The sequence below is a fragment of the Papio anubis genome, chromosome 4 (assembly GCF_008728515.1).
Source record: "Papio anubis isolate 15944 chromosome 4, Panubis1.0, whole genome shotgun sequence".
NCBI classification, from domain to species: domain Eukaryota; kingdom Metazoa; phylum Chordata; class Mammalia; order Primates; family Cercopithecidae; genus Papio; species Papio anubis.
Window position 1 is genome coordinate 108,672,348 of NC_044979.1, and position 16,171 is coordinate 108,688,518.

Consider the following 16,171-nt stretch of genomic DNA (forward strand, 5'->3'; position numbering starts at 1 on the left):
CATCATCTAAATGAGAGGTATGACTATGATCCACACTTTACAGATGAAGAAAGTGTGGTAACACATCAAGCTAATGAACATGGGGCAGGGACGGCTGGCTGACGTCTGACCCCAAGCCTGGTCTGCATGCAGTGCTGCCACCTCAGAACCCACCAACCATCCTTCTGCTGGATATTACCGCCCCGCCAGAGTTTCTTCTCTAATCATTCCAACAACACTGCTCTTTCTATATCCAATCTGGGATAGTAGATTCCACTAATGCAATAGGGTCAAGGGCTGGACAGGCGCTAAGGAAAGAAAATGGGAAATCAGTAGGTTCAGGGGACTCATTTTCATGTAATTTTTTTTCTGGCAAGATAAGAACTTCAGTATCTGTCACAATATCAAGGAATAAATTCTTCTCACAGTCCAGTGAGAATTTTTTTCTTGAGGAAAAGTGAAGATAATGTAAAAAGCAAAACTTTAAAACTTTAGAAGGACATATAGAGAATATTGAAACAAGACAAGTTCCCTTATCTCCTTCACAGGGCATGTGATGGCAATGTGGCTCACTTCTTTGGTGCCCCGTTACTCAAACCCCTAGGAGGAGTATGCAGACAGGCGGGCTATGGTGCTCCTGACCCCACGGCAGCATCTAGGGGTGAATGTTTACAGCTTCTGAAGCCCCAGTGGGGGTGGGTTACAGAATGCTCTTTTAGTTTAGCCATCTGTAGGTGGCTTGTGTTAGTCAGCTCAATCAGACCCACTGCTTTATCGCAAGGATAAAGGGCTTTCTGTATCCTAGGGTTTCTTGCCTTGGTGTACCGGAAGAATCAGATCACACCTGGGCTTGGAGAATTAGTACAAGGTTTTATTGAGTGGAAGTAGCTCTCAGCAGATGGGGGCGCCAAAAGGGAGATGGTTTTTCCCTGAAGTCTGGCCGCTCAGCAGCCCAGGCTCTCCTCCAACCTCCCAGACCAGGGTGCCGGTGTCTGCTGGTGCCTGTTGGCATGCTCTTCAACCGATGTGCTCCTCTCAATGTCCCACTTGTGTGTTCTTCTGCTGATGTGTTCCTCTGGACGTCCAGCTGCTTTTGTCTCTGCCCACTAGGGACTCAGGGTTTTTATAGGCACAGGTTGTTGGGGGGCGGTGGTGGCAGGACAGGGGGATCTCCGGAAATGCAACGTTTGGGCAGGAAAACAGGAATTCCTGTCCACACCTAGGTCCTTAGGTATAGGCCCAGGAGTGGAGCCCTAGCCAGAGACATGCTCTTCTCTTCCCAGAACTTCCTTGCCCGCCTTCCGTATCATATCTTTACAACTTTGTAGGAGCAAATACAATTTTCCCTTAGAAGACACAAAAAACACAAACTATAAATGAGAAGACTGATACGTATTTACTGCATTAAAATAAAAAATTTCTGAACCTACAACACCATAAATGGGAAACTGAAAGATAAGCCCATAGACTAGCAGACATTTGTCACTCTTCAAATAAGAAGTTGTGTCCAGACTTTCTATACCTTCCAACCTGGAGAACAGCTCCCAATTCCCTGGCCCAGCACCAGGATCTGGTATTGATCAGACTTTTAAATGCTTTGCCAAGTTGATGGGTATAAAATGGTACCATATTGTCTTACTTCACATTTCCCTTATTATTCTGTGATTACTATAGAAATCAAGGATATTTTCACACGGCTACCGGGCATTTGGTGTTCTTCTGAGAACCGCCTGTTCATGTCATTTGCCCAATTTCATTCTGAGTTGTTTGGGTTTTCCTTATGGATCTGTAAGAGTTCCTTATGTAAGTAACATTTTAACAAAAATATATATACTCTTAACACTTGGTACAAACACCTTCTAATTAAGCTTTTAAAGAACTTAAAGATCAAAACAAGTGCACAAGCAAATGAAAAAAAGTTCAGATTTAAAATATTAATAATTCAGTGTGAAATTGAATGTTTTCCTAAAAGCAAATCATAGGATTTTATTTAATAATAGGAAGACTGGTAAGTGTTAAATTTGACTTGGTAGCGACTTAATTCTTCTGATTTTGAGCCATCACATGAGCCACCCCGATCAATGTTATTTCTGCTTATAAGCAATGAACTCCTTAATTACAAATCAATTTAGAACTTTACACATATATTGGCAAAGTATATAAACTAACAATTCTCAAGAGTAAACAGCCTCATTAGGAACCAGAAAAATACAAACTAAATTGACAAATTCCCATTTTCTAGAAATCCAAGCAGCAATGAATTTTCAAATAATAACAGCCAATGTTGGTGATGAGATACAATGATAAACAGACTGCTGGTGGGAACATAATTTTGGTGTAACCTAACTGCAGGGAAATGTAGCAATCTGCAATAGAACCCTAAAAATGTTTACAGCATCTGTCCAGGTGATTTCCATAGAATTTATTCGAAGGAAAGAGTCAGTAACAATATCCCAACCCCACCCAAAGATTTCACATCACTCACTATGTGTACGGGACACTGAAAAGTTGGTTCCTGGGCAGCTTAAAGCAGTAACAAACCTGCTTTTTTCTGTAAGAAACTCCTTCTATATGATTAGGTTAGGACTCACACACATGTCTGCCACCAAGCAACGAAGAGAGCCCTGAGTAATATATTAATCTTTTTTCCACATCAGTAAAATGAAATCAGATTTTTAGACTATCCCACAGGGCATTTAGTTCTTTTCCTCTGAGATGAAACTCCAGGCAACCACTGATCTGCTTTCTGTGACTACAGGTTTGTTTGCATTTTCTAGAATATTATCTAAATGCAAATATTATAATATGTAGCCTTTTGAATCTGCCTTCTTTTACTTAACACTATAGAGCTGAGATTCATCCATACTTAGCACGTATCAATAGTTCATTCCTTTTTATTGTGAGTTGAATGGCCATTGTTTGGATATACCACATTTTGTCTACCCATTCACCTGCAAATGGACATATATACTGTTTCCACTTTGGGATTATTACAAACAAAACTGATATGAATATTCATGTAGAAATCTTTATAGGTGTATATGTGTTCATTTCCTAAGTTTGAAAGGCTGGACTGTATGATAGGTGTATGTTTCATGTTTCAAAATTTTGCCAAACTGTTTTCCAAAGTTGTTATGCTATCGTACATCCACCAGCAATGTATGAGAATTCTAGTTCCTCCACATGCTCACCAATACTTGGTATGATTCGTCTTTGTAATTTCAGCCATTCTAAAGGTATATTTAGTGGTATGAATTATTCCATTTTAATTAGTTTTAATATGATTTTTTTCCTTGCTATAAATTAAACTAAAAAAAAATTAAAAATGTGAAGATTTAATAGCTGCCCATGGAAATAACGAAATTCATCTTAATAGAAATATAAAATAAAGATTGGGCAACCAAATGACAAGAATGTTGTGGAAGTATAGTCGCACCAGAACAATATGATTCAACTTCTGGGTAACAAGGTTGTGCATTTTCATTTGCCATGGACCCTCAGCTCATGTAACCTGAGCATGCCCAGATGAACCAAGCATGCAACCACAGGGGGAATCTAAGAGCAGGATGAATTAAGAAGTGAACACCACACAACAGGATCCAGGATCCAATCAGATGGAGCTCTAGCATTACCCCAAGGCAGAATCCTGTCAGATCAGGCCTCCCAGCATCACCTCATTGCAAGATCCAATCAGATCACACCTCATTACCCTATGCTTATAAAACCTGACCCAGTCCCCAGCTTCGAGAGACACTGCTTTGAGAACTATCCCTGGTGTTCTCCTTACTTGTTACAACCAATAAAATCCCTTTACTAAATACTAAATCTTACTAAATCTCCTTAGTTGTGGTCATTGATACCTAGCCCAGCAATCAAACCAACCTGTTGTGTGGGTAACAAGAACTTCATGTCTTGAGTGGATAGATGAAAAATACCCATTAAGTATTCATCTATCCTAATATATCATAATCCTATTAAATGAAAAACATTAGGAATTATAGCCAAATAAATAAGTTCTAGAGAAGGTGACTCAAACAAAGCTACTCAAACAGAAAAACAGAGCTTGTTTAAGAAAGAAGCATACACTATCATTTTGAAATATACCCTGTCATGGTTCCCAGAGACTAAGAAGTCTATTATCAACAAAACAAACTCAAGGTATAAATTATTTGTTGTTAAACCATATGCACAGACACTCAAACCCTATCCACATACAAAGCCCCTGCCTTCTAGTCCCTGACATCTGATTTACCATCATCCTTCTGGTTCATTTAGTTCCCTAAATACCCTGAACTCCAAAGTCAGTCACCACAAAGACACTCCCCTGAAATCACTCCATTCTTTTTCCTTTGGTCCTTTGGTGAAACCTGCCAAATAATTTGCTCCCACTGCATCTCACCATCCATTCTCTCCTCTCCACTCCCTGATTCTCAAGATACTACTAGATAATTAACACAATACATATGAAGATAAAAAGTCCATGGTAAATGTTCCTCACCCTTTGGTGATTCCCTGTTTCATAAGAAGAATGTTATCACTGTCTTAACTCCACTATAACAACCTGGAAAATGCACATGCATCTTTCCAGATTCACCTCAAATTTCACTTTCTACAGGTTCCCCATCTCCCACTTACAAAGGTGGAGATTCCTCCCCTAGGTCTACGTCTTATTCATAATCCTTTTAAAGCTCTTACTTTGCAATGATGGCCTTGAACCCCAAAGAAAGAAGCACCAGAACTGAGAGTACCCTGTACTGAAGAATGAAATCCAAAGGCTTCAGACAACTAAGCCCCAGTCTACTACCCAATTCAGAGTCATGTTCCACAAAGTTAAAATTACTTTAACCCTGACTTTGAAATACGTGAAATACCAGGGTAATTTCATTCAGTGAAGGAGCATTTTCAATTTTAGCTATTTAAGGGATATTTGCCTAAATGGAGTTACCATTAAAGGGTCAGACATTAAAACATTCTGTAAGTATGACACTTTACTCTAAAAGAGAGAAGCATCCTTAATTCTGACCATGTTTTCTTAGCCACTTTGGTGCATAGAAGCCATCAAAATTATCGAGCTACCTATAAATACTTAACCCACAAACTTGAGATTATTTTTTAATGCAGACAACTGGAAATATGACTTGCCTTGGCATCATTCATCAGAAGTTAGAATGATTTCCATTTAAGTAATTCTCAATTCCTTTGACACATCTCTTATCACTCAAAATATGGAGTTCAAATATAGAAAACAAGTTCTTTAAACACACAAGAATCTGAGACCTGTCAATCAGTCTTAAACAAGTATTACAGGCACTGGCACATTTGAGCCAACAATGAACCACTTTGATCATATCAAAAAGATACATGCCCTGCTTGTCAATTAATGATGTCACATCTAGAACAGCATACTACAGATGGTATTTGCTTCAGGTCGATAAGTGAGTACCATTAGACCAAGAGTAGAGCATGGTTCTTTGTTCAAGGATACACAGCTTAAGTTTATAGATCTGCTCCAAAGATTCTTTCAATGAATAGTCACCCAGCATCACACTGGCCACATTATGAATAAGCCCAAAACAGTTAGGCTGTTTAGGGGAATAATGAATGTATGGCATCTGTATTAACTGTCAAAGAGATGGTCATGCCCAAACAATTTCCTATAATGTACACACAATAATCCTGATTATGGGAGAGGGAAGTATAAAAAAAACCTCGATTATCTGGAAAATACTGTAAATATGTGAAACTTTGCAAATTTGGAACTATGGATTAGTTCAGCCAACTTCCATTAATTTCTTATTTCTATCAGTTCACTAGCTTTTATGCTGAGCACTGATGATGCAGAGATAAATTACACAAACCGTCCTCAGGAAATTAGCATTCTATGGGGAAAATGACATTGAGGCAAAGAATTGGGACAAAAGTACCGTATGTTCAAGAAGTGGAGAAAAAAAAAAGGAAAGTGGAGGTAACACAAAGAAGGAGATGGTTAAGCCATGTAAAGGATAAAAAAAAAAAAGTGGGCTGGGCGTGGTGGCTCACACCTGTAATCCCAGCACTTTGGGAGGCCGAGGCGGGCGGATCATGAGGTCAAGAGATTGAGACCATCCTAGCCAACATGGTGAAACCCTGTCTCTACTAAAAATATGAAAATTAGCTGGGCATGGTGGCACACACCTGTAGTCCCAGCTATTCAGGGAGGCTGAGGCAGGAGAATTGCCTGAACCTGGGAGGCAGAGGTTGCAGTGAGCCGAGATCACGCCACTGCACTCCAGCCTGGTGACAGACTGAGACTCTGTCTCAAAAAAAAAAAAAAAGGTGTTTGTGTTGTGAATATTAAAAATGCAATTTAAGCAGCTTAAAGGAACACTGAATCTTCAGGATTATACTGTCAAAGAGAGGAGAGAAGGAAGACGATCATTTCTTTTGCTGAAACATGAAAAGAGAGATGGGTGATCCTCCAAACACTCATATATTAATCCAGAGGAAAGAGAAAAGAGGAGCTGATTTATATTATAAATAAATTCTTCTAAGTCAAAGAAAGCAACAAAAGGTCAGGAGTACAGTCCAAAAGATGGTTGAGTCCCAAAGTCCAGGGAGAAAAATGAAACCATCATCACTCATAGATGAGGAACCAGTCACAAAAACATGTTTTGATACTTAAGTTAGGGAAGTGCCCTAATAAGACTGTCTCGCTACATAACAGAGGTCTTGAATGTACAAGGAGATAAGGGTGGAAGAGTAGTGGGCATGGAATACATAACCAGAACAGCTCAAGCCCAATTTACATCACACTTCTTCCCTGGTACCTTTTATACCTGGAATGATCTTTTAAAGTCTCTTTAGTTTCTACACTTTGATGACTTTACACATTACCCATAGCAACTAGAAAAGGTATAAGTATATATTAAAAACTTAAATACTGCTAAATATAAGGGTTACTTTCCAAAAGTAAGATTTAAGACTCTGATCTTATATTAGCCAGCTTGAACTGCCATAACAAAATATCATACAGTGGCTTAAACAACAGAAATTCTCTTAGTTTTGGAGGCTGGAGGTCCTCAATCTGCCAGTATGGTCACATTCTGGTGAGAGTTCTCTTCCTGGCTTGCAGACAGCCTTCTGGATGTGTCCTTACATGGCCAGCAGGAAAGGGGAGGAAGGGAAGGTCTCTCCTGTCTCTTCTTATATGGGCACTAATCTCATCTTGAGGACTCCACCCTCATGACTTCATCTAAATTGTTTTCAACTTGTTTTTGTTTTTAAGAGACAGAGTCTTGCTCTGTCACCCAGGCTAGAGTGTGCAGTGGTGCAATCATAACTCACTGCAGCCTGGAACTCCTGGGCTCAAGTGATCCTCCCGCCACAGCCTCCTGAGTTTACACCATGCCTGGCCCTCATCTAAAATTTAATTACCCCCCAAGTCTCCAATTCTAAATACCATCACACTGGGGGTTAGGACTTCAACACATGAATTAGGAGGTGGGGAACAATTCAGTCTGCAGTAGCTCTCAGTACGAAATTTCTAATTATACATCCAATGGGCAAGTGAAGGTGGAATAATACAGAGGAGAACAGAGAACTGGCTCCCAGAGGCCTTCCTGAAAGGTAGTAACAGAAAATCACCAGTTCCATGGCTTTGTTTCAAAACAATATTACCAGCCAATATATACTTACTGGATACCAAATAGCACCAGAGAAAAGAGAAAGGTGAGGAAGAGGAGAGGATTATACCAGGAGACATGAAAACTATCCTCCAAGACTTCAAATATGAATGTGAGGCTGGTACTGACACTATGAGGGGCCACACTACAAGTGAAATAGTAATAATACAGGAGTTTAGAGGAAGAAAACACCTCAGGGCTACAATCCAGGGGAGGTACTTTGCAGAAAGAATGGAGATTCACAGAAGTGCATTCTAGAGAGAAAAGAAGTGATCAAAAGCTTAGAAACAAGCATGCCCACGGCAAAATTTAGAAGGTGGTGAACAGATAAAAATTACTAGAGGGGAAGAAATTAAAACTAAGATTAGAAAGGTGGGTTTCACCAAATGACCAGGGTCTGGAATGCTTAGCTAGATAGTTAGGACTTGATGTGGGAAGTAACAAAGAACTCTGAAATGTTCTCAGAGACACAACCGTTAGATGGACAGAAGTCTGTTTTTACTAGCACATGAACATGAAAGGTGTGAGCAACTAAGGAATACAGTCTGTTAGTTTAATCTCAAATCAAAAACAGGAATAGAAATACTAATAGATTCTGCTAGCTGACAAGGTGAATCATCATCCCACCTCTGCCTCAAGAGATTAATTTCAAAAATGTGATATTTATCTTAACACAAAATGCCCACTAAGCTCCTGTTTTGTTTTAATCCCCTTTTTTTCATAATCATCCATTATATAAATATTTATATAATGTCTCTTACCATAGTGCCTTACAGCAAAACCTCATCATTTTCTATTTCTAGCAAAGAAAGAAAAACACATAAAGGTAAACAGTAGAAATTTATGTTTGATCAGCAAGTTCTTTGCTCTCTCACTAGCACACTTAAAGGAATAAATATTTAAAACACATGGCCTAATGCTCCTAAATATTTAACAGAGACATGGCATAATAATTTGATCATTGCTTCAAACTAAGTACCCTTAATTAACAAGTTTTTAATTAAAATGCTTAAATAAATTGGAGGCTATTAAAGAAAAAGTAACTACAATCATGCACTTCATAACAACGTTTTGGTCAACAAGAGACCACATACACCCACTGTTGACTAAAAAGCCAAATTGTAAAATACTCTTAAGAGATTTATTCTGAGCCAAATGTAAGGACCATGACCCATAATAAAGCTCAAGGGATCCTCAGAACATGTGCCCAAGGTGGCTGGGTTACAGCTTGATTTTACATGTTTTAGGGAGACCTAAGACATCAATCAATACATGTGAGGTACACATTGGTTTGGTCCAGAAAAACCAATGGTTTGGGACAATTCAAAGAGGAGATGAGAGGAAAGAGGGATGTTTACAAGTCATAGATAGATTCAAAGATGTTCTGATTGGCAACTGCTTGAAAGAGTTATCACTAGAAAGAATCAGCAGAAAGGCATATCTGAGTTAAGATAGGGAATTGTGAAGACCAAGGTTCTTACTATGCAGAAGAAGTCTCATAGGTGGCACCCTTAGAGGTAACACATGACAAATGTTTCCTATTCAGACCTTGAAGCTACTCTCTTCAGGATCAGAAAAAGACCCGGAAAGGGAAGGGGATTCTCTACAGAATGTAAATTTTCCCCAAAAGAGACAGCTTGACACAGCTCTTTCAAAATATGTCAAAGAAATATATATTAGAGTAAAATACTTGGACTTCTTTCAGGGCCTGCTATCTGTCACGTGATGCCATATTATAGTCAGGTTGGAATTTGGTATCTTATTTCCTTTCACACTACAAAGAGTTCTGTTTTGTCAGTCTTAAGATCTCTGTCTTAATGTTAATGCTGGGCAGTTGTGCCTGAATTCCAAAAAGAAGAGAATATCATGAGGCATGTCTGAATCCCCATTCCCATCATGGCCTGAACCAGTTTTCCACGAATCCTGAGAGGAGGAGTTCATTCAGTAGACTGAGAAGCTTAGAATTTTATTTTTGGTTTACATCATAGACTACAGTGGTCCCATAAGACTGTAATGCTTTACAAGCTATCTTTTCCTAAATATTTAGATAAAAAAACATTATAATGGAGCTGGAAAATTTCTATCACTCTGTGTCATTGCAGTCTAGTAACACCACAGCACAACACATTACTCATGTGTCTGTGATGATGCTAGTGTAAACAAACCTAGTGAGCTGCCACTCATATAAAGTCTAGCACACACAATTATGTACTACATAACACTTTATAATGACAATAAATGACTGTGTTGCTGGCTTATGTATTTACTATACTATACTTCTTATCGGTATTTAGAATATATTCCTCCTACTTATAAAAAAAGAAGTCACCTGTAAAACAGCCTCACACAGGTCCTTCTGGAGGTATCAGGAAGAAGGCATTGTTATCACAGGAGATGACAGCTCCATGTGCATTACTGCCCCGAAGGCCTTCCAGCAGGACAAAATGCGGAGGTGGATATTGAAGATCCTGACCCTGGGTAGGCCTAGGCTAATGTGTGTGTTTGTATCTTCATTTTTAACAAAAAGTTTTAAAAGTAGAAAAGAAAAAAAAAGACTAAATAGAAAAGAGTTTATAAAATCAATATATAAAGAAATATTTTGTACAGCTGTACAATGTGCTTGCTTTAAGCTGTGCTATTATAAAGTCAAAAGTTTTAAAATTGAAAAGCTTATAAAGTAAAAAAAGTTACAGTAAGCTAAGCTTAATATGTTAGTGGAGAAAGAAAATGTTTAAATAAATTGAGTTTAGCTCAAGTGTACCAGATTAATAATGTCTACAGCAGTACTGTCCTAAGCCTTCACATTCACTCACTACTCCTTTATTGACTCACCCAGAACAACTTCCAGTCCTGTAAGTTCCATTCATGGTAAGTCCCTTATACAGATGTATCATTCATTTGTCATCTTATATACCATATTTTTATGGTATCATTTCTATATTTAGGTATCTTTAAAGGCACAAATACTTGCCATTGTGTTCCAATTGCCTAAGGTATTCAGGACAATAATATGCTGTACAGGTTTGTAGTCTAGGAGCAACAGGCTATACCATACAGCCTAAGTATATAGTAGGCTGTACCATCTAGATCTGTGTAAGTAGAGGCTATGATGTCCACACAATAACAAAATTGCCTAACGCCACATTTCTCAGAATGCATCCCACTGTTAAGCGACGCATGATTATACTATGATTAATGTGGTTATATGGGCATAAATATTGTGGGAATTTAGAAGGAATCTAAGATTCTGTAAGAATTCTGAAGTCATGTTATTTTACTCTGTGAGTTAAGTAAAACTGCTTTAGCAATTAAGTTTTGAGTTAACATAAAGCTATATCTAGAAATAATCTCAAAAAAAATTTATGGCCAAAGTGTTTGAATTAACATACGCTGAATATTCTTTCAAATATTCTGAAAACTGAGTATTAATATGCATAATAAAGTATCACTCTAGCAGTTGTCATTCTTCATTAACAAAAGATGGCTGTATAAAACAGAATCTTGTCAACATTCTTATGTAACTTTAGAATATACAGCCATGGGAATAACCTCAGTGACATGATTGACGTACAAAATGATCTCTGAACAGGGTATCAACCTAGGAAGTTTACTATTATTCAGAATTAAGTAGCAGAAAGGGGTTGCTTCAACAAACCAGGATGATTTGAGCACTGCTCAAGCTCAACCAAAGACATGTACACATGTATAGGTGTTTGTGCAAGTATGTGCGTGTTATTGAGGAACAATTTATATAAAGTACAAAGATCTCAAATGATAGCTTAGTGATTTTTACATATGTAGATCATGAGAAAACCACCAAGACAGTATTTTCAGCCCTCCAGAAGACTCTTCTGTGCTCCCTCCCAGGTCAAACCACTATTTGAACTCTATTGCTATAATTTAGTTTTGCTTTTTCTTGACGACCATATAAAAGCTATCATACCACACGAACATATTTGGGTCTGGCTTTTTTGGCTGAACATTAAGTCTATGAAATTAATCTATAATAGTTTGTTCTTTTTAATTTGCTAAGAATGCACCACAATTATCCATTCTACTATTGACGGACATTTGAGTTGTTTCTAGTTTGAGGCTATTATGAATCAAACTATTATTAACAAACTGTTTTTTGTGTGGACATATGCACTGCATGTATTTTTATTGAATATGTACTTAGGAGTGCAAACTGCCAGGTCATTAGGCAGACAGACGCTTGGCTGCAGTAGATTCTGCCAATGATCACGAAGAAGCCATGGCCTAAGGAGAACTTTCAAAAACAGACTATCAACTTCTTCAGTAAGGTAAACAAACACACAAAAATAGCACCAAACTATCTTCCTCCCTTGCCAAATAAAAGGTGCAAAGCTATAGAGAGCTTCATTTTCAAAGATGTCATATAGTCAGGACTGAAAAAAGAATTGAAGACAGATTTGTACAAATTTATGGATATCATAAATTACCTGAAAGAGGATGGATGTAGGATATACTCGACATAAAACAGACATGAGAGAAGATATAACTGAAGGCTTATATGGAACAGATACAAGGACTGACTTTTGGCAATGGAACCAATGGTATATGCCCATGAACCTTAGCAAGCAAACACTGCAATTTCTATTTAATATGAAAAAGACAGAAGCAGAGTGTCAGGGACTCATTTAATGGGAGCAGGAAATTTGAGAAACTATACAGCCAATCTTTTTAAAGGTGAGGGGGCATGCACAACGCCACAAAAACGAGCCCTGGCCCGGTACCAGGTACACATTTTAATGGATGGCAACTGAAAGGCCAAATGCTTTGGTCATCAAGATGCATGTCCAGTGTCCAGGGGGAAGATGAGGGAGAGTCAAAAGTATATTCCTCTTACCTCAAAGGGATTTGCCTGATGCATCAGTATGATTAGAGCACGTAATTCCCTGTCTGTGCTGCTCCAAAGATTGTCCTCATTCCAGGGTTCTATTTCTTTTTAGCAAAACAAGGCATCCCTTTTCCTTTCCCAAACAATGTGTCAGCTTTAAAAACTGTAATCTCCTTTCTAAACTACATCAGTAGATGGATCTTTTGACAAGTGCTGATGCTTTCTTCAAAAAAGTAGTAATGAGCACCTTTACCCCGAAATGAGCACCTTTTTCATACCAAATGGTTGTGTCATATTTACACAACCATGGAAGTTCTTGACACCTTTAAGGTACACCTTACACACCAAAATCAAGCTTCAAATTCAATAGTATCTTCATCCTCAATGATTCCAAAGCACAATTAAAAAAGAAAGCCTGGTTCTTTGCTTTCAATCAATATAATCCCCTAAGAGTCCAAGCATCAAAAGAGTCACATAAAATATTTTCTTTGTATATTTAGAAGAGATAAACTGATTCAGCAAGGTGATCAATCAACTTTCAATTACATTTGGCATCTCAATAAGAAGACAGGGCATGTACTTACAACTGACATTAGTCACTAAATGAGGGGGTTCATACTTTAAGGATTCCACAAACTTCCAGAGTATGTAAATTTGCACTATTATTCACTAGCAACGCAGCAATTTTTCTTTTAACAACAATTCATCTAGACATTCTACATTGTCACAATTTTAAAAGAACACAGAAGTATTCTAGATGCCCGAAATTAGCCAAATAGATGACTATAATTAAGAATTTGCAATTAAATAGATGTATAGATTTTTACATGGAGTTTGCATATAATAGATACCCGGTCAAAATACATAATGCATGTATCTAGACCCCTTTCTTTATAAGTTCACCTTTAGGTTTTTAGACTACATTATAAAGTTCAATTTTATACTCTTAGCACTCTGACTGAATTAATAAAGATCCTCTTTATGCTATTAAGACAAACTGGTAAACCAATATTCTAAAACACAAATACTTAACATGAAGTTTAGCTCATACATTATTTTATACAGAATACTTACTACATCAAACTTCTGAGTGATGTTCCCCTGGACATCAAGTAAATAAACCTTGCCATAATGTGTGCCCAATGCCAAAAACTGTAAGAAGAACAAAGGGGCCAGTTAATTAATTAATAATACTATTAATACACAAGTAGTAATAAAACCATTTTTAAAGACAAGACGCTTAATGCATAAATGATCTGCAATGTCTCAGAAGATATGCATTCCTTGGAGAAGGCTTGTTTCCAGCTTCAGGGAAATAACAGAACAGGGCCTATTTTATTGTGATAGTGCAAGCCAGCTGTCAGAATGACTCATGAGGACCCTCATCTACTGACAACTAATGGTGTGTATGCAGTCTATACACAATGCCTGATGGACTGAGGCAGTAAATTAAAAATGCAGTGGTGAAAACACGACCAACCTACAGTTGAACTCAAAGTGAGAAGAGAATGATTCAGAAACTCCCCCTAATTTATGGCAAATGTGTAAATCAGTGCTATCGCTTAAGCTGCACACATACACAAACAACAAATTATTTTTTCAAATGGAAAATCCATGCCATATTGAGAAACCGAAAATCTCAGGTGTACTCATACCATCAGTTAGCTTTAGGATGCTTCTATAAAAGTTAATGTATAATGTTGAGTATTAGTGTTTATATTATCATGCAAAATAAAAACCCCTTTTGTGTCATAAAATAACTGTTGAGCTACATATTCATTTTATGTCGTAACTCCTACTGTTTCTTTAATTATCTGAACTAACCTTAAATAAACCGGAAGAAACTTTAGGACTACCTACAATCTGACATGAGAGTTTTCTCCCTTTTTATTGATTTCAGCATTACTCAAATAGTCCAAAATTCTCTGTATTTCATTGCATGTGAGCATGCCTCCTTGCAACCCATAATGAAACGCTCAAATTTACAGGCACCACTAAGTGTTTCAGTCAAGCAGCACAATCTTTAAAAAATAACCTTACAGAAAGTCAAGATTTAAAAGGATTTATCAAAATGGAATTGCTTAAAATGAAATTTCAGTTCAGGCACTTAAAATATGAAGCTACATTAAAGACGAGTCACAAAAAGGGAAAGAAGGAGTTCATTAGAAATTCATCCCCTGCAATGCCTTTCACTCCTGCAAGGTTGCCTTTTTTCAGGAAGAAAAAAGTCCCCAGGGTAAAAAAATCAATACTGGTTAATAAAACATCAGGTGTGCAGACATAACTAGGTATGACGATTCCGCTGCACAGGCCTGCCTGAATGCACCAGGTGCCATGACGATTAGTCATCCAGGGCAGACAGCAAGCCTGGTGAAAACAGAATGCTTGGGCGCTGGAAGGGAAAGGGGAATAGGTAATTCTGGGGGGAAATTAGTCTGAATAGTTAAAACAAACAGGAATGCTTCCTCCAAAGCAAAAGAATGTTCTAATCAGAAATAGAGGACTCGAATGATTGTAATTTTACCGCTACAGTGGCACTGACAATATTTAAATAGAAAAACACCACATATGATAAGAATTGAAAACAAACAATACTCCATTCTGAGGCTATCTGTGGTAAAAGAACGGGTCTTAAAAGCTCACTGCACCCCAAGTATTTCACGATATTGATTCTCCTCATAAATACTATATTTAGTTTGTTAGGAAACTAAGGGAGAAGGGAGCTTGGATCTTTAAAACGCTTTAATGCTGTCATTCTCTGACACCGCTGTAAAGGCCACTTTTGAACTTCTAATTACATTTTATTTTATGGAAGTTACAAGTTTTACGTAATTTACCCAAGTATTAATCCCTTCCCTTCTTTTTTCTAAATTACTAATTTCATTCATTTAATCTTTAAAATAGAAAGAAAACATAAAATAATTATTTTGACTTTAGTCTCATCCTAAAACTAAAACTATGTTAGAACATTTTGGAAAAAAAGATTCAGGGATTCTTATGACAAGCTATCTTGTGCTAAGGAAAACATTTCATTATTAGATTAGATAAATCAGTGCTATCCATTTTTAGAAATATATACTCTTCAAAAAAGATTTAATAAGCCAATGATAGTTATTTAACTACCAATATTATGGATGAGTCGTATTTTCATCATTTACTAATACTTTCCACTACTTAAAATAAAACAAAAAATGCAAAATGGCCACAAATGTGACAACACAAACATAAATTCTCCAATTTTACCCACCTTCCAGCCATTAAAAGCTGAACTTTTGTAACTACTGACTTTTGTTTCTTTTTTTTTTTTAACCTGAATGTACTTAAAATTCAGGATGGGCAAAGAATAAATATAATTCCACTAGACCCTTTCATGTTTAATTACAGAAACTTGACTCATTTTCTATACTACCAGATTGGGCATCATCCACTAAGCACAACTGCTTTTACCTTAAACTTCATGTAAGTAACTTAAGTAACTGATATATGTACATCCATAAAGATTGGACTTTATGTAACGAAACAAGTAGAAAAGGTGATAAGCAGTCCTTTGGACATTGCAAAGGAAACAAGAAGTAGACCATTTTAAATCTGGTCAACTGTCTAATATCATCTACCTTCACATAGTGTTTTATAGTATTCAAAGCATTACAGCAGGGAGTGCCTTCAATTACAC

At 37.3% G+C, this 16,171-nt stretch overlaps 1 protein-coding gene across 1 annotated transcript in view; it reads right to left on the reverse strand.

The window, feature by feature from the left end:
- VPS41 (VPS41 subunit of HOPS complex) overlaps positions 1 to 16,171 on the reverse strand; it is a 186,927-nt gene that overhangs the window by 121,763 nt on the left and 48,993 nt on the right. Inside the window, exon 4 of the mRNA XM_021935859.2 lies at positions 13,573 to 13,650. Within this exon, the coding sequence (XP_021791551.2) occupies positions 13,573 to 13,650 (78 nt within the window). The remainder of the gene's footprint in view (positions 1 to 13,572; positions 13,651 to 16,171) is intronic.